The sequence below is a fragment of the Larimichthys crocea genome, chromosome XXII, assembly GCF_000972845.2.
Source record: "Larimichthys crocea isolate SSNF chromosome XXII, L_crocea_2.0, whole genome shotgun sequence".
Classification (NCBI taxonomy): Eukaryota; Metazoa; Chordata; class Actinopteri; family Sciaenidae; genus Larimichthys; species Larimichthys crocea.
The window spans coordinates 15656254-15675773 of NC_040032.1; the positions used below are offsets into that span (position 1 = coordinate 15656254).

At 40.1% G+C, this 19520-nt stretch overlaps 2 protein-coding genes across 2 annotated transcripts; one reads left to right on the plus strand and one right to left on the minus strand.

Annotated features, from left to right (window-relative positions):
- Nucleotides 1–5906: 5906 nt before the first annotated feature.
- Nucleotides 5907–9580, plus strand: cldn7b (claudin 7b). The gene is made up of 4 exons (XM_010732170.3): nucleotides 5907–6402; nucleotides 8337–8501; nucleotides 8602–8686; nucleotides 9023–9580. Exons 1-4 carry the CDS (start codon nucleotides 6180–6182, stop codon nucleotides 9177–9179), a joined length of 630 nt encoding a protein of 209 aa, XP_010730472.1. The 5' UTR covers nucleotides 5907–6179; the 3' UTR covers nucleotides 9180–9580.
- Nucleotides 9581–11845: 2265 nt separating this feature from the next.
- Nucleotides 11846–16996, minus strand: npm1a (nucleophosmin 1a). The gene is made up of 11 exons (XM_010732171.3): nucleotides 16820–16996; nucleotides 15728–15807; nucleotides 14932–15051; nucleotides 14725–14818; nucleotides 14517–14635; nucleotides 14367–14434; nucleotides 13703–13754; nucleotides 13546–13623; nucleotides 13339–13437; nucleotides 13172–13246; nucleotides 11846–12983 (listed from the first exon to the last, which is right to left on the minus strand). Exons 1-11 carry the CDS (start codon nucleotides 16866–16868, stop codon nucleotides 12933–12935), a joined length of 885 nt encoding a protein of 294 aa, XP_010730473.2. The 5' UTR covers nucleotides 16869–16996; the 3' UTR covers nucleotides 11846–12932.
- Between the last annotated feature and the right edge of the window lie 2524 nt (nucleotides 16997–19520).

Here is a 19520-nt window from a genome sequence, read left to right on the forward strand (position 1 = left end):
AAAAAGTAAAAACAAAGGTTGTCACTCATGGAGATGAAGTTTCAGCTCATTGATTAGCTGTCTGGTTCATATCCTGCTCTTTTGGTTCACTCTCGTCACTCTCATGATGTTGCGTTTTGCAGCAGCATGGAGCTGTTTTGTAACTTTCTAAATGAAGAGTGACAATGACAGGTGAATTGAGCTCTCCAGGGATGACTATGCATTGTAATGTTTGCATCAAAATGGTCCACGTGGCCTATAGCTGATCGAGGAAGCATTTGTGTTTTTCTTAAGACAGAGAGAAGCCTCTGCATCAAGACCACGACTGCGTCAAGACCACGTTAGACTAAAGACGGCACTATCACTTGAAGCTAACATTTGTAGTGATTAACATTATGTAGTGCGATTAATATGGGATGATGGGCTTCTTGTCAGCCCTCGAGTCGAGGCCTTCTTGGAGTGTTTCTTTCCTTTTAACAGCTCAAAACCATGTAAACGATACAAAAAGACACACACACCCTCTACACACACACCACGCATCATATACAATATGCAGTTTTGTTTAATTGCACTAGACATGATCTTAATTTTCTCATTAATTCTAAAAAGTGGGCTCAAATCTGGTTCATGACCTTCAACTATACCATCTGTCACTTCTCTTTGCATCTCCCTTCTAGCTATCAACCTAGACAATAAAGCTTTATAGCAGTAATAAACTCTCTTTGAACACATATACAGAGAGGTTATCTGTCTGGTATTCTCGTGTTTGGCATGACAGACCAACAGTAACGGCATCATACAGGATTGATGTAAATCTGCAGAACTGGGAAACTTTAAAAACATCCAGCCCAGACAATTTACAGAACAGCTTTGTCTGGTCTAAGATTTGCAAAACATCTCTCTGAACTACTGAAGAACCAGGATTATTTAATCGAAATGTATCAGATGGATGAATAGCCGCAATTACTTCTAGTTCACAACCCAGAAGTCAATTAGACATTACAATCTCTCGGTGATAGCCGTGGTAAATGGATGATAGCTCATGTCCCACACACTGGGATAATTAAGCTACAAGTCATAGTCTAGAACAAGCTGAAGTTGAGCCCCATCTGATCTGAGCAGATTATTGTGCTCATGGCTGTCACTGACTTTCACAACGAGTTCCCCTTTGAGACGTGACCTCAGTCAGGCAGTCCTCTTTCCTCCTCTGATCCTCCTTGTGCTTTACTGGGGCATCTCAAATCTCAGGGAAGCATGACTCGTGCATTTATATAAGATTATTCTCAGTAAACCCACACAGAGAGGAGAAGTCTGCGCTCAGACTGAATTGAGCTTTATATTTCTTAATGCAGCAAATAAGGATTAAGGCATTAAACCAAATATAGTTCTCACGATAGCTGGAGGAACCAATTACCCTCAGTATGCACATGTTTCCATAATAGGCATCTACATGCTTAATTTGAACAAACGTGGGAAAATCACAACCTTGGAGGTTTTAGAGTGCATGTGTTGCTTTAAACCGTGTCAATGTCAATGTTCTTCCAACTGCACATAACCGGCCTTTTCGTTGATATTAATAACACAGCAAGAACACAGCATCATATGACGTATGAGCAAAGTCACTAGAAGTGCATGTAGGCGAGAAAACAAATATGAACATGACATGTCACTTTTAATGATTGCAAATGACTGGAATTGTTATACAAAGTAAACTAAGTGACAATTGAGCTAATGAGCACAGGTCCGCGTTTCATCGTACACTATCAAGAGAAATGATGAAAACAGATGAAAAAGAGTATAGCTCATTATTTGATTAAATATAGAGTACACGTATTAAAGATCAAAATGCATAAAATTCCACACAATGTAAGCAAAAGCCAATGGAAATCGGGATTTAAATTACGCAGTGTTCCTGCAGATAATGTGAATAAATGATCTTCTTCATTACTACAGTGTGCGAGACATCCAGCATTCAGCTTGTTTGTGTAGTCGATCGAATGCCTTTTTTGTGAGCATTTTTCTTTTTCGTAATAAAAGGTGCCATACGGTGCCATGAGTAGGGAATAGTGGTGAAGAATGAGACCCTGAGCTTTGATCTTTGTCTGCTTTAAAGGACCAGTGTGTGGAAGATTTAGTGGCATCTAATGGTGTCGTTGTGGATTCAAATCCCTTCCAGTTATCATGCAGTGGCTGTTAGACCCAGTGTTTAGTTTGTCTGTTCTGGATAGAAACATCGCAGTTCAACATGCTGGGCTCTGGAAGAGGACCCACAGCATCTGTAGATATAAGAGGCTCTTTTAAGGTGAGTATTCCACGTCTGCCATATTCTAAACCTGACACACTGGACCAAGCAATTCACAGCTGCAGCTTCAATCAAGCTGTTATACACTATAACTATAATATTAAATAATGTAAATACATGTTTCAAACACTAACATTGTTGTTGGTTATTTTTCCAAAGCTTACACTTTACATTTAGAGCTTCTGACTGTTTTTCTTTCTGGCAGTTTTTGATGCTCATGATGCTCAGTTAAAACTTTATTATTTCATATTTTAAACACATAACGCATGTCATTATAGTGTGTATACAGCTATAAACCAGCTATTGGTTTGAAATAAACACATTAATGCACTGATAGCGTGACAAATCTTTAGATTATTTCAGTAATCTCAAACATTCAAACAGGTCGTCTGGTCCTTTTGTACAGAATGAGTACACAACATACAGTGCATACTTAAGTATACACTCATACTCATACATACAAGTATGTGCTTTGTGCTTAGTGTGTGTGTGTGTGTGTGTGTGTGTGTGTGTGTGTGTGTGTAGCTTTGTTTTATATTCACAGTAACCACCAGGTGACAGCATTGCACCTCACAGTTATGTTTGTTTCATCTTGCCTTATGTAACCTTTTGTCCTACAGCCTGCTCCCTAGAATGAAGGTACAACATGCACGCTCAGGGTAAAAAGGATTACAGTGAGTCCTCACGGTGACATCAGCACACGAGTGTCAGATGTTGGGGTTAAATCCTAACTGGAAAGTGGATAAAGTAGTTAACCACCCAAAATGATGACACAGAACATCAAAGGAATTTTGGGGGGAAAGATTTTCAGGTAATGACTTATATTGTTAAGTGAGATTAAACTTAAGCTCAGTAGTTTTGGGGGGATGACTTCTTAATAGTGCAGTCTTAATTAGTCTTCTAAATACTTTTATAAAAAGACCTGCCTGCAGATATACATGATCCAACCAAAAAAAAAACAGCCGGTTTAGGAGGAGAAGCTACAACTGCTCCTGATTTTGAAGACTCATTTACATCCAGAGTGAACAAAACAGTACAAACTTTTCAAATCGAACTTCATGAAATCACTAGAGAGGACCGAGACACGTCCCGTGAAGCAAAACAACAACAAGAACATTTACATTGCTCCGGTCAGTGTCATGTGTTTTCTTGAGATGAGTCATGAGGCCATGAAACTTGTGGCCAGTAAAAAAAATATTTATATTTGTCTTACCTATGACTCAGAGTGAACGCGGGTATCAATGTAAAAAAAAATCACAGTGTTGTGCAAGTATCGTAGAACGTTTGAAATGTGCAATCCAGTAAAAGTGGGAGAGAAATTCACATGTTCGTACTTGTTGGACTGGCTCATCCCTGGGATTTGTTCAGGGTTTTTATGGTTGGGTTTGTTTATAATTATTAATAATTATTCATGTTTTCTAAGAACTTCTGAAATACCAGCTCAATAAAAACCAGTTTGACCAGTAAGGTAACTGAATCTATGCTCTGTTGCCAGACTATGTAGCTATGCAACAGAAGTAAAATCAAAAGAGGAACTGATACTTATGAACACAATTCAATCATATTAACATGAACCTAATTTAAAAAACGACATTTTTATACACAGATGAGGTAGCAAAGACTTCATTTGAAAAATGAAATTCCAGAGCAAAAATCAGAGGAAACCTGGCACTGCATACAAGACTTTATCTCAATCCGTCTGAACACAGACATGAAAGTACCGGGATTTCCTCTCATGTTGTCATAGTGAAGTGGTCAGAGCGAACTGTCATCTGAAAACTGTTCTCCCCTGGGGCGCAGTGCTCCTGAAAATAGAACTCAATGTCTCAGCTTCCTGGATTACTCCCTAAGATCTCCACCTTTTTGCTAGTGTGTCAGGAGGAAGGTTTTTTACTTCAGCAAAGGATTTGACAGAAATGTTTTGGTGTCGATAGTCTGGTGTTGCTATCTATGCTCACATAACTGAAAGGAAAACAAAATCCAATAATTATTATTTACAGGAGAGAGTAACAGTGAGTAACTGTATTGGGAAAAAGTAGTAGTAGTATCAGACATCAGTTAACCAGACTCCTTGACTCATACTGTGCCTTCAAGGTATGATGTAATTATTATCACAACAACAGGATCTATCAATACACGGCTCTCACACCTACATCCGTTGTTTTAACTCCTTCATCTGGCCTAACATTGAACTTGTGCAGGCCGAGAGCCACACCTGCTGCCGTTTGTTGATTTTCCTGGTTTCAAAATGTCCCTCCTCCACGGCGGTGTAGAGTTTAATTCGATTCAGCTGAAAGCACAGGATTGCATCTGTCTGTTCAGGGTGCTGACAGCCATTTGATGTGTCCTATAACTCAAGCCCATGACAGCTAGAATACACGTTGAATATAAAGATTACAAAGCCAGAAAAATGTGTAAAAGGATGTGATGGCTACCACATGAAATTCAAACAACTGCAGTACAATACATACATTTAAAAATTAACATGACACAACGACCAAATGAGCACGACAACAACCAGAAAATAAAATAAATAATAAATAAAAAGTGTCTGCAGATTATTTGAACTGTATGGAACTTCGTTTTGAACTTCCACTTACAGCTTCCCATTTTGACAGTCCACGGGGTGCCACTCAGTTGTCTTTGTGCACTTTATACAATTGTATTTTCATGTCTTGTAAAAAAAATAGTAGGGTTATAATTCTGAATTAATACATTAGCATACAATATACACAATTTCCCTTTGGGGATTAATAAAGTATATCTTATCTTATCTTATAGCACACTGCGTCAGTAGCATAAAAAAAAGAAAGGTTTGCATTATAAAGAGCAATGACAGCAGAGTTTATAATTTGATTTGATTTTCTTAATGCACATGAGATGATGACAAATTAATTCTGTTTCGTCCTGTGCTTCTGATGGCTTTCGGTTCAGTTTGGAGTCACACTATTATAATTATTATGAAATATTATCACAGTATTGCAAATATTTTGTGGTTCGGACTCTTCCTGTAAGCTGGGGCGGCATGACTTCCACGACAATGACTAAAGCTCAGTTGACTTCTAAATTATTAACCTCTGTAGCCTTTCACATTTCTCATAAACAATACCAATAATTAATGTATTATCTATCTCACTATATATGTACCGATCTACGTACCTATCTATGTGTGTATGTGTAATTGATTTGAAGACAAATCAAATCTGGCTAAAAACAGAACTAGTCATAAAACTAATAAAAATAATCAAAATCCTACTCAGATTAAAAGTTTTAAAAGAAACTGGCATGATACAGGAATGGGCACATAAATTAACACATTTATAAATAAATACATTAAATAAATGAATAAAACAATAATTAAATAATGGAATAATAAAAATGGGCCAGCTGTGCTAAGTCACAGTACACATGTATGTATGTATGTATGTATGTTTGTATGTATGTATGTATGTATGTATGTATGTATGTATGTCAGCTATCTATGGTCTACCAGGGGGGTCTGTTTCCGGAAACCCTGACGTCATGAAACCTCAGGTGTCTGCAGCTACGGCTGATGAGTCGAAACTGCGTGCGCGTCCCCGCCCACCTGCTTGCAACAGAAACCGCCTAAAAAAAAAGCTCGCTCCCGCTATTCCCTCCCCATTCAAGGTGCGGCTGAGGAACAGGTGCGTGAGGAATCACCGAGGCGCATTATAAATTCTACTATCACCGCTTTGTGCAAGTTTATTCTCAGAGATCCGAGGAAAACAGATAAGAACAGAGGAGTTTTAACCGACACAGCTTAAAAACTTAGAGTTCAAAGCTTGAGAGAAAGAGGGAGTTTGGGATTTGAAGCCTCACAGCAGGTGGACGTCGTCTTTTGTTGGTTCGAGTCTTTTGAAAGAAGAGGAAAAAGAAAATGGCCAACTCGGGTCTTCAGATTTTGGGATTCGCCCTGGCTCTTCTGGGTGTAATTGGACTGATAATTGGCACAATTTTGCCCCAGTGGAAAATGTCTGCGTACGTCGGGGACAACATCATCACAGCGGTGGCAATGTACGAAGGACTGTGGATGTCCTGTGCGTTTCAGAGCACAGGCCAAATCCAGTGCAAGGTCTACGACTCTATCCTGCAGCTCAACAGTAAGTTAAAAAAAAATGTTAATGGACTAAAAAAAAATCATGAATTTTGGAACAAAGAATCAGACATTTAAGCTGTTTTTTATTTATCATATTTTAAAGTTAAATTTCCTCTTAGACCTTTATTATGTAATTTATCACAAGTCAATCCAGGCAATGAAACTGGTTTTAAAGTCAATACTAATTCTACTGATCACACAAAAACTTGTAACAGGAAGTGATGTAACAGAAAATTCACCTGTTGGACTGTAAAAAAAGTTTTTTTTTTTTTTTTTACAGTTCCCTCAAAATTGTTTTACAGCTCTGAGCTGTTTCCCTGTGGCTTTTGTTAACCGGTTTAGTCACTTATTAACCCCCTCCTATTATTCACTCAGAATGCAGTTATTTGGTTTAAACCACACCACGAGGCCTCGCCTGCTTTTGGGGGGTGGTGGCTCATTTATTTAAAAAGAAACATTCTTTCCACTTGATAGGAGGAAATGTGCAACTTAGGCAATGATTAGCCAGTGTCCAGTAAGTGCTACTCACCCCTCCTCCAACATGTGTGAAGCCCACAGTGTAGGAATTGCCTTACACCGCAGGTAGTTACAGGTTAAACAACATCTTTATTATGAGCCACTGTTTAGTCAACAGGTATGAATACCTGCCCCACAAACGGTTCACGGCCTTTAGGGTATCAAATGAATGGTTCTTTGCAAAGTTTTTTTTTTCTTGGCCCAAAATGTTTCACTGCTTTGAGGGGGGATTGGTTGGTTAACATAATATGATGAAACAGTTACTCATTGGTATGTTAAGGCCGTCAGCAAAAACACGACTAAATGAAGAAGTTGGAGCAGTTTGTTTCGTTTCCTTTTCTTTTACAAGTCAGAGACTCTTATCTCCGAAGCAGTAAGCAAAAATAGGTCAGTGGCTGCAAGTCAGTTAGTTGCTTCATTGTACGTGTGGCATCAAAATGAATGGATTTAATAGAGAAGCCCTCAGGCACAAACTGCCAGAACGTCAGTGGGAAATGTTTTGTGCTTCCCCTCCCTGTGATTTTTAAATCGAGACTCGCCGCATTCACTAAAAGAAACTTGAGCTAAAAGTTCACAGACTGGTCATTTCCGTCAAATATCTCCTGTGTCAGTTTAGATTTCCTCCCCCCCTTTTTTTTAATACTGACTTATCAAAACATTTGATATAAAATCTGCAGCACAGCGTGTCTTATCTCCTCTTCAAATACTCACACAAACCGACTCTGATAAACGTTTTGTGATTAAAGCTGTGGTTTAGATATGGAGCAAGTGCACAAACAATGGCTCATTATTCAGAAATACCTGCTCAAAGTCTACTAACACACCTGATCGATACCAAAAAACTGAAGATTTTTAAATCCACATTCTAAAGAAGGCCTGTGTCCTTTTTTACGATTGGTAGTTTTAAAGCTGAAGTCCACCTGCTGAAGCAGGCGGGGCAAGACTACCTGGAAATTGGGAGTGTTTTCATCTCATGGAACCTGAAACCCGGTTAGACCAGTTTCTGACTTGCACGCAAACTAACCCACACACACACACCCATTCCCCCACCCCCCACGTTTGAGAGTTCCTTCGGGCTTCCGGTTAGAGCCAGTTTCTGTGGTGCGTTGTTATAGGGAGCGGCAGCAAGACACAAGAGACAGAGGCCTCTCTGTTGTACATGAACACTGCCTGTTTACTCTGCTTTTTTCACCCCCCTAAAATGGTCGGCTTCACGATGCAAAAAAACAAGATTAGCCTTTTAAATGGACGTGTTACCAACATAAATCGGTGTAGAAATGCATTTCAAATGCCAATAACGGTTTGTTTTGTCTCAGTCTGGTAAATCCCGTCCTGCCTTGCCACACCTTTTTGACCTGTAGTAAATTAGGAATACTTGTCACAGTAACCGATGTATTAACCCTATCCTTTCCTCTTATCCAGGTGCCCTCCAGGCAACCCGCGCCCTCATGATCGTTAGCATTATTGTAACCGTGGCCGGACTGGGTGTAGCCGTCATGGGAATGAAGTGCACCAACTGCGGAGGAGATGACAAAACGCGCAAATCCCGCATTGCCATGACCGGAGGCATCATCATCCTGATCGGAGGTAAGAAGCCGATTCATTTGCTCTTGTGTGTTTTGTGTATTTATATATATTTTTTCCTCCCTGAACAGTTTCAGTGACGTTCTTCTTTGCTTCCCCGCAGCTTTGTGTTCAATCGTTGCCTGCTCTTGGTACGCTCACGACATCATCACAGCTTTCTACAACCCTTTCACCCCCGTCAATACCAAGTAAGTACATGAGAGTGTTTAGGCTTAAAGTTTGACCTTGTCTTCTTCTTTTTAATTGAACAAAATGTGCCTTGTCCGTAACACCTGCCACCTACAATAAGTTGAACATTTCCTTCAGCCAGATACAATGTGTCCAAACACATTAGATGTGCTGGTTTATCTAAGATACTGGTTTCTAAGCTCATCCTCCTCTTACTTCTGTGTCCATACATTTGCATGTGTCCAAACACTGTCACACTGCGGCTGGATCTATCAGGCACATGTTTTTTCTGTTCGTTGAAGCTCCGTTGGCATCCGTTAACCCCTTCTGACCCACTGTGACTTCTCTTTCTATAGGTACGAGTTCGGTTCCGCCATCTTCATTGCCTGGGCTGGTGCATTCTTGGCTGTAGTTGGAGGTGCCATGCTGGCCGCATCCTGCCCAAGAGGGAAACCATCATCATCACCCAAGTATCCCATCTCCAGACCCCCCAGCAGCAAGGAATACGTTTGAACAGGACAAGACTCACTGCATTTAAAGGCTGAAGGAACACTTGGACATTCAAGCTAGTTCAACTCAGAGATTGAAACGGTGAAAAGATGTATCCCAGGAGGTGATCAGTACCTGTTTTTATGTTAGATTTTAGTTTATTCAGGACTACCCTGCGATGTTACTGTAATATTATTTTAACAAATGCATTAAAGTTTTAAATAATGGCTGTTTACTTGTTTAGAGTTTATTGGCCACACCCTTTCTGGAACTACAGTCAGTGCTTATTGATTTGTATACTATGTAGTATACTACTCACTTAGTTGACACCTGTAAAGCACTAAGGCCAACCACCTATGACATACAACTAACTGTGTGGAAGACAGTTTCTGCATGCTACAGTGTGTTTGATAAAACAGTTGGAATGCACTGAATAGAAACCAGATATTGCCGTGAACTTGCACCACTTGTTACTTTGCAGCCTGGCACCTGAAGCAATCTGCTCCCATTCTTTCCATGTATTTGTGCCTTTTTATTTATATGTATGCGACAATCATTCAGTACCGCTGTCGACGATTCTGTTTTTTTTTAATCAAGTGCCAGAGTGAAATTGTAAATTTGCAGCAAACTGATTCCTTCAACTTTATCAACGCTCGTACAAACAGCATACGGATGTTACGAGCTATATATGTGTTGACTTTGTAATTCATTTCTTTGGTCGTGGCTTATTGCTCCTCGCTCTCAATAGGTGTTGCCGCACTCGTCAAATATTCAGTTTTTTTTTTTTAAAGACTTTTTAAATTGTGATTTTTGCAAAGTTTGTTGTACATAAAAAATAAAAGTTAAAAATACTGTTTCTGGCTTGTGGCTTCAAGTAAAAAATCTGTAGACACCTGTGTGTGTGTGTGTATATACTCAAATGAAGTAGAAGGAAAAAAACAACTTAAATACAGAGCGTGGGGAAGTAAAATAAATGGTAAATCATTATCAATAAAATGATAGCGGTTCTGCACCAACGCACACACACACCAAGTATAATATAAAGTATTTGTCCTGTATGCAGAGAAACACATCTGGCATGCACAGATGTTGTGAGCACGTTCCATCAAACATACAGTAAATTTAAAGGTTTGTGATCAAACATGACAGACTAAGGTTGCAGATGGTTTTTCCCTCGGAGGCCCCTGAAATCATCAGGGCCTCACTCTTATGTTGGCTGGAAGCCATCTTCCTTTGGGTTGATGGGTACACAGCATCGTAATGGCTAAGAGAATGGAAGTTTCTTTGCTTTTACTGCCACCTTGTGTTGTATATAGGTAACTGCATTTAGTTGGGATAGTGCATTATATAGATGGATGTATTTACATTCTGGATAGTCTATCAGTATTAAAAAAGTATTTTTTGGTGCATGCCAACACACACCTGTGTCTTTGTGGATCAGTTTTAAGCTGTTACAGTGTGGAAACAGCCGTGAAGTAACATTTCAACATGTCTTTTTACGCTGTGTTTCATCTCCCCTCAATTTGTCATTATTTGCCTTCAAGTTATGATTCTTGCGATTTATCGGAGCCGGCAGTGTCTTGCTCTAGTTCTCCTTTTTTTCCCCACCTTGTTCTCATTCTGCCGTTTCTCTAATCATTATTCTTCCCTCTCCTCAGGTCACATCTGAAAAGTATTAATGATAAAGACATGACTCAAAGCCAAACTGTCTGACCCCAGTCTGGCCTCTGTCCTATGAACTCACACAATGCAGCCCAAACCGGATTAATTTCTTCTGTTATCTTAAGATTTCATATCTATACTTTGGTTTGCCTCGAGGGGAACTCATAATAATTGGGAGTTGTTGCATACTTTGTCAACCTGCTGATTAGTTCTCTCATTCTCGTATCTCTGTAGAGTCTGTAGCAGCAGAAATTCTGACACCTGTTGGCTCCTATAATCGTCATCTCATCATGAGTCGGGTTATTCATCACGGTTAATCCACATTTAGCACATTCCTGTGCTACTGAATCACCGAATGATAGTAATGGTGATGACTTATGACTGTCATCATCCATCATCATCCTGAAAGTAAATGATCCACCGCTCTATGTAAGTGCTCTGGTCATTTGTCGGGTCATTAAAGGCAAAAATGAACAGAAAGGGCTTAAAGTGGCCTTATCACCGTGTCTGTTAGCCCACTACTCAAACTGTCACATAAACAAACACATAAAAGTTCTTGAATAGTTGAGAGTCTTGTGCGCAAGATTAGACATATTTCTTGTCACGTAGATATGATTTTCCACTCACAAAATATTGAATCAGAACTTCAGATCAAACTAAGTGCAGCTTTAATCTGTCAGTATCTTAGACGCTACATGTTTGTCACAAATGACAGTGATGCTGAGCTCCAGAGGCACAATAAAACATCCTTTGTTACATAATGTGCCAGCAGTACCTCTTTCTTCAGACTGTTCAATTTCTAGATGGTTGTTTTTAATAAGAACTTCTTTAATGTGCTTTCTGTTGATCATGCCATTTTTCAACAGATTTAAGATATGATTTCGTACACATCCGTAACTGACAAATTCAAAACACGTCATTGATTCTAAGATGGATGTTAAAGAACAAACTTAGGAAAATGTTTAATTACTGCATTTATCTTTAATATTAAATCAATTCTTCTCACTGCAGAGAAACAGAACACCTGCAACACTTCCACATTTTATTTGAATCAGATCTCAGTCCATCCAAACCCACAGCACGTTTTAAGTCAAACTAATTTACACTCGTTTCTTGAACATGGAATGATCTTCTGCTACAAGAGGCATCAACATTTCTAACATTTGAACTTGAGGACAGGTCTTAGAACGTTATAACACCTGCAAACCTTTGCTTTGGAGAGTCAGAAGAAACTTGTAATGGGGGGGAAACAAAACGCCGGAAAATTCCTTCATGAACTCAGTCACAGAGTTCAGTACTGAGCCATTAGCATGGCCATACTAGGAAGTTTAAAAAAAAAACACATCTCCGCTGCTTCATTTGTCACACTGCACTCTGTTTTATACAAATGCTTGATTTATGGACGGTAATTGAATTCTGGTGCGGCGTTCCTAAACGGACAGTTTGTCACAGGATCTTCACTGTAAGAATCTCACAACAGCATAAACATTCAAAACATCTCAAAAAGTGCAAAGTTTCTTCTTTTTATGTTTATGATGGCACTAGACAAATCAATATTGCTAAAGCAATATCACTTGTGCTCATTACTGCTGATGTCAGCCAAAAACACAGCTTTATGATGGGACCCTGGCCAAGATTAGCTGATGTTTTACTGGCCGTTTCAGATTTGAATGTGTCGTTTGGTCAGGGATGTTTGTGCTTTTTTTTTTTTAAAGTGTGTAATATTCTGATTTATTGTTCCTGCATGAGGCCAAATCAACTTTAACGTACCCATAAGAAAAAAAAACAGATAAGTTATCCTCCATACTCTGGTTCCAACAATCTAGAGAGAATTTTATTTACACATTTACAAAAAGATGCAAATTTGTAAGTGGGTTCGACAAACCGAATCATTTCTCTGCCCTGATGACAGGATGATGGAGACAATCAAACAGACCACATCACTGTCTCTCTCTAGTCTCTTCATAGAGGGCAGGCGGAGCGGGACTAGACTTTGAATTTATGATGTGAGGCACAGAGTTTGGCTTCAGAGGGTTTTGAGAGATGCTATGGGTATGAACAAGTCATAAAAAACAAAACAAAAAAAATTAGGAGACAATAAAACACTGGAGACTGTTATTTAGCATCCGTCACCGTCTGTCTCCACTTCCACAGCTCGGCGACAACCTAAAAGAGAAAACACAAGAGTCTGTAAACATCGTAGCCATGACAACATGTTTAACCTCGACTTTTCCAGGTCAATTCAACTTTCTACAGGAAGTGAAAAAAGAACTTAAGACAATAATGGATCTCTGATGGAAACATTGTAACAGCTTAAAAACAAATCCTCAACAAATAACCGACGTGCACTGTACCTTGGCCTCTGTGACTTTATAACCGTGCTTCACAAAGTTCTCAAACTTGGGCTGCAGTTTAGGTAATGTCGTCCCCTGTGAAGTGGAAATAATTAGAACAGATGAGCAAAGTTACATTTTGGAATGGAGGAAAAAGGAGAGTAAACAAACACCAACAGGACACCGACCTTCTTCACGGCCTCCAACATCTTGGCTTTAATCTCAGGAAGAGTTAAAACTGGTTTGGGAGTTGTCGGGGTGGACTTGTCACCTTTACCTTTAGGGGTCTATAGAGAACATTAAGTTGAAATATAAGGCAAGATGACAGAAAGCTTCGTGTACAGGTTTAATTTTTGAAAATACTTCATCCAACAGTGGTTACTCGGACTTCTTACCTGCTTGGCTGGAGTGGCGGCTTTGCCGTTCTTGCCGTTCTGAGCAGGGGTTTGTGGTTTGGCTTGTTTTGCTTTGGGCTGTAACAAACAAATCGACGGTTAGAGAGAGACGACGGCAAATTCATTCAGCCGGAGCTAAAACTGTACCGGAGTTTACCTTAACGGGTGACTCTTCTGCTTCACTCTCCTCATCATCTTCATCATCATCCCTAAAAAGGAAATAAATACATTTAATTGTTAAAAAGACCAAATTCTACTAAAACGGTTTTATCATTTGACAAATATATTTAGAAGTGATGCAAATCATTTTGAGGCCACACTCTTTCATTCAGACACCGACACACAAAATATAATCCTGCCATTATCACGACTGCATTCAAAGTGAAACGTCCCTATTTATTATGTGGTCAATTATTAAAAAGCTGAGGTTTAAATTGTCCTGAATATTGAAATCCAATATCAATGATATAGAGAAACCAAATCATTTCCATATATAACTCACTGTACAAGCAATCGCTTCCTTACAACTTGACTTACAAAATGTTTAACGTGGACCCAAAATCACATCAATGTTTCACTTGCCAATAATCAAACTGACGAAAAAGAAATCCTGTTTCATTATACAGATATCTGCCATGCTCGCTGCCAAGACGCACATAATCCGCTTTAATTGCCAGCAGTAATTCCACGTCCAATTTAATCAAATTAGTCATAGGATTTGATTAAAAACTGTTTTTAGTGTTGACCTTATGAACCCCACTGTGTGACCGAGTGAATCGTTTCAAATGGTTAGTGCAGCGTGTGTGAAGCTCGACACTCACTCATCGTCCTCGTCGTCATCCTCGTCATCATCATCATCCTCCGCATCCAGGTCCATTTTCATCTTTTTCTGTAAAAGAGAATAAAAAAATGAATTATGGTCACTCGACCTCAACAAATCTGAAACAAACATTAACGGATGTAAAACAAACCTGAGACTTGCTGGCAGGAGAGGAGGCCGGCCTTTTCTTCGATGTTTTCACATCTTCCTCTTCCTCCTCCTCTTCTTCGTCATCGTCGTCTTCATCTTCAAAAGACTCAGCGTCCATCACTTTTAAAAAAGAACAATTTGGACGTTAGACGAGACGAAACCACATTTATTCAAACTGGTCGCTCGTGCTCTCTTAAGAAATTACTCACTGATGAGGTGTTGTCCGGTGATGTGGATTGGGCCGGAACCTGCCTTCAGACGGAAAACCGCTGGAGGCGTGATCGTGAAACCGCCGAGACACACCTGCAACAAATGCTCACGTAAGTATCCACGTTGTGTCACTAACTGAGTGCTTGTAAGTTTGGCTGATGTTTTCTTAGTGTGTCTGTACCAAATACAACGAGTAGTGTACTTACGCTGGGCAGGATAGAGGGCTTCAGTGAGACCAGCGCTGCCTTGATTTTCTGACCCTCTGTGTCTTGTCCTTCCACCTCCACCATGTGAAGTTCATCTTTCGTGCTGGGGTCCACGCAGGCCTGGGCAGAGCAACAGTTGACTAATTAGACATGAACCTTTGGGGTGCTGTTTGGTTCCATTTAAACAAACTCATCATCTGTGTGAGTTTTTACAACACAAGAACTATTCCACAAGTACAAAAGATGAATAAACACATGGGTCAGTTAAGTGCAGCACGACTTGCTCAAACTGTAAAAGGAGCATTTAGTTAAGACTCAAATTGTGTTTCAATTATTCTTTTATAGAAAGTAAATTATCCAAAGAAAATGTGAGCACAATTTAAAAACAACAAGCCTGAGAGAGAGAGTGCTACGATAAATCTAATCAACTGGTGAAACAAGATGCCAATTTCAGACTAACTGAATCGCAAAAGCAGCTGCTGATTAAATTCAAACATGGTTTAATTACTTAAGATTCTGTTTGCTTTGATTCATATTCAGCTTCAGGAGGGACTGTAAGTCTCTAAACGTTGATTGTTTGTTTAAAATCATTTAAAGTATGTATGAGTGATTATAGGTATATTCAATTAACTGTTATCTGTGTGTAGCAGGTGCAATGAGGAACATTTAACCAGTTACACAAAACTTAAAACGTAGTTTCATAACTGTCAAAAACGGCAGTCAGAAAGAGAAATGTCGAACGTGTAACATGCTGTAATAAACATAACACCCCCCCATCGGATCTCAGGTTACTTACTATCCTCAGATCCAGCTGATGCTCAAAGTCGTCGTCCTCGGGATTGAACACCACCTCCTTCCCAGCTTCCAGCACGCAACCTGTGGGAAAAACAAGAGCCAAAACAATTTACTTACAAGTGCCTCGACAGCCACATAAGAGATTGACAAGACAGAAAATCATGTGGTAAAAGGCAATATTTCAAATGGACACAAGAGGGAGCCCTGCTGACTTTTACTGATATGAATATGAGCACATGGCCCCATTTTCACACGACCTGGAGTCACCTCAGCTTCATTGTCTTTAAACTATGAGGTGTAAATTCAACATTTTAATGCATTTCTTAAGTAGTTAAGAATATAGCTTTGATAAAAGTAAATGTGGAAAGTAGTTTCTTTTTCCCCCCTACTGTAGAAATCAACTCAGAAGTTTGCATTATTACACACACATTATCATGCTCTTATTTTGTTAAAATTGACTGAGATTCGGTGCAGTTTAACAAAATAAGAGCATGATAGTATGTCCTCTGTCTAAATACAGTTTCCATCCCATGAGGAGGAAAAGAGAGACTGGCTTTACATCACACATGATCAAAAATAAAACCATAAACCCATACCTAATCTGTTAATAGTCAGAAACGTGACAAACGAGGTAACGGGGGTCTTTTCTTAAAAAGAGGAGCTCTGTGCGCATGTGTCTGAACCCACGTTGAGATGACTTTCCTACAAAATAAAGCTCAAAACAGTCAGTTTAACTTTAACTCAACCTGCAGCCGATCCGAAAACATTTACAGATGACTCTGGGGAATTATTTTAAACACGTGGCGCGAAGAAAAAGCCGAAAAACATCAACATTGTTCACCAAACACACGCGCCGCCATGTTGGTAGTCAAACACGTGTGCGGCTCGTGCAGCCTCTGTCCTCAACAGGAGGGTAATTAATGATTAATGACAGTTTATATCACTTCAAGTGATTTAATGTGTCAATAACAAACATTACCTTCCATTATAGAGGACCGGACGCGGATAAAAAGAGTTATATTCGTGCCTGGTATAAGGACACGCGAGGTTTCAAACACCGTAAAGTCACAGCAACACGCGGGAGATTTCTTACCGTAAAGGAAGGTCTGCGGCGCCATGGGTTCCTCGTCTAAGCCGTTCATTTTTTTTTTTTTTTTGGAGATTAAAACGCGGACGACGTGCTGCCTGTCTGCGGAGGAAGAAAGACTAAACTCCAACTAGTACCCGCAAACTAACGCGGGGCTCCACCTCCTCTCTTCTTTGGCTCAAGCCGGAGAGGAAGTCAACAAGACGCGCAGGCAGAAAGCAGCGCCATCTAGTGGATTAAAATGTGGGACTGCACCTCTGTAGATTTGGCCTGGCTTTTACCTAAGGTGGCCTGGTTATTCACTGCTGAGCTTTTATGTCCCTGTTACTTTTATCTCTGGTGCTTATTTACTGTACAGGTCGTATCTACTCTCCTCAACAATAAACTGGACTGGACTGACAACACCAATGCTCATTACATTACATTACATTGCATTTAGCAGACGCTTTTATCCAAAGCGACTTACAGAGGAGGACATAAGCTGAGAAAGGTGTAAAGGAGCACAGAGTAGTTGTTAGTTTTGTTAGTTTTGTTAGGCAGGGAAGCATTCTCGAAACAGAAAGGTTTTCTAAAGTTTTTTAAAGGTAGAAAGGGATGTTGCTGTTCTAGTAGCCGTTGGTAGGTCATTCCACCATTTGGGGACGACCACAGAGAAGATTTTAGAGTGACCTCGCTTTGCGAGAGGCGAGGGTACAACTAGACGGTTTATATGAGCGGAGCGGAGCGCCCTGGTTGGGACGTGAGCCTTTAGTAAGACGCTGAGATAGGCAGGGGCAGATCCTGAGATGGTTTTGTAGGCTAGCGTCAGAGCAATGCTCTCTACAAGAAGGGCCAGAGTCGTCTCCACCTGCTGAGGAGGCTGAGGTCCTTCGGAGTATGCAGAGCTCTCCTCAGGACTTTTTACGACTCTGTGGTGGCCTCAGCCATCCTTTATGCTGTGGTCTGCTGGAGAGGGGGCAGAACTATCTATTATGTCTATAAGGCAGCAATAGGTCTCTTCGATCCTGGCCACCACAGTGTTAAGATAGACTGGCACCTACTGTTCTCAACCAAAGCCAAACAACTAATGCTGAGGACCTTAAGGCCCACACGTGACCTTGTGTGACCTAAGGATAGAAAATTCCATAACAGGAAACATTACAAAGCAGCTACAGATCAACCGTGCAAACGACTCTGTGGTGGCCTCAGCCATCCTTTATGCTGCTGGAGAGGGGGCAGCACGGACAGGGACAGAAGCAGACTCAATAGACTTATTAGAAGAGCGAGCTCTGTCCTGGACTGTCCTCTGGACTCCATAGAGGAAGTGGGTGAGAGGAGGATGTTAGCTAAGCTGACATCCATCATGGACAACCCCTCTCACCCCCTACACGACACTGTGGGGTCTCTGAGCAGCTCCTTCAGCAGCAGACTGATACACCCACGGTGTAAGAAGGAGAGGTTCCGCAGGTCCTTCATCCCTGCTGCTGTGAGACTTTACAACACCTGCACCTGATCATGTTGTAGTCTCCTGTTCATGTCCCATTGCTATTTTTTGTTCTTGTTTGTTTTGTTTTTGTTTTTTTCCATTTATGTTCTACCTTAGTACTTGTTTTGTAAATCTGCACATTCTACTTTAGTACTTTTTGTAAATATGTACACTTGTGTTTCCCTCCTTGATTCTATTTTTTGCTGCTGTTAACAAGTGAATTTCCCGGTTGTGGGATAAATAAAGTATTATCTTATCTTATCTTATCTTACTGCAACTGTTAATTAACTTAAATTATGTCTTTTACCCTATAGGTCTTAATTTTTCTTCTTATTTGTTTCGTTGTTGTAGTTTTATGCTTTTTACTCTTCTTCTGCTCTCTAGTTTTTCATGCAACTGCTCTTTTACCTTAACAACTGTTAGTTGTTGCCTATTTATGTTTCTATTCTGCTCTGTGAAGCACTTTGGGCTACAATTATGTATGGAAGGTGCTATATAAATCAATAAAGTTGAAGTTGGAAAAGTGTGTCAGTCAATTTCAACCTTTCTTCTTTTATGAGTGATTATGATTGACTAAGCTTCTTCACTTCTCTGAGCCCATTCAAAGAGGGAGTGTTTTCTCATTAGACTCAACCACAAATGCCATAATGGAGCTCAGCGGAGAGAGCTGAAAAAAGGTGGATCATGACTTGAACAAGACTGGAAATTCACTTGTTGTGGAAAAATTGCTGAAGTCAAAGGTCAATGGTGAGGTCAGGAAGGAAGAAAGTGTTCAGGAGCCCCTGATGTCCTATGCTGTATTATTTACTGATGCTTGGCCAAGGAGAATTAGACACTCTCAAAGTTCATCAGAAGTGCCTGAGTCGGTCTCACATTCTGCCCAGGTGTATAGACTTTAAACCCCAAGATAACACCACAAATACTATACGCCCAGAATTAGTCAACAAGAATGTCTTTACTCTTGGAGGTGTTATTGTCAACATATTCTAGTCTGGAGACATGTTTGTTTACGCAGATTGGAACGTCAACGGCAAACTATCTATTATGTCTATAAGGCAGCAATAGGTCTCTTCGACCCTGGCCACCACAGTGTTAAGATAGACTGGCACCTACTGTTCTCAACCAAAGCCAAACAACTAATACTGCTGAGGACCTCAAGGCCCACATGTGACCTCGTATAGGATAGAAAATTCCATAACAGGAAACATTACAAAGCAGCTACAGATCAACCGTGCAAACAGT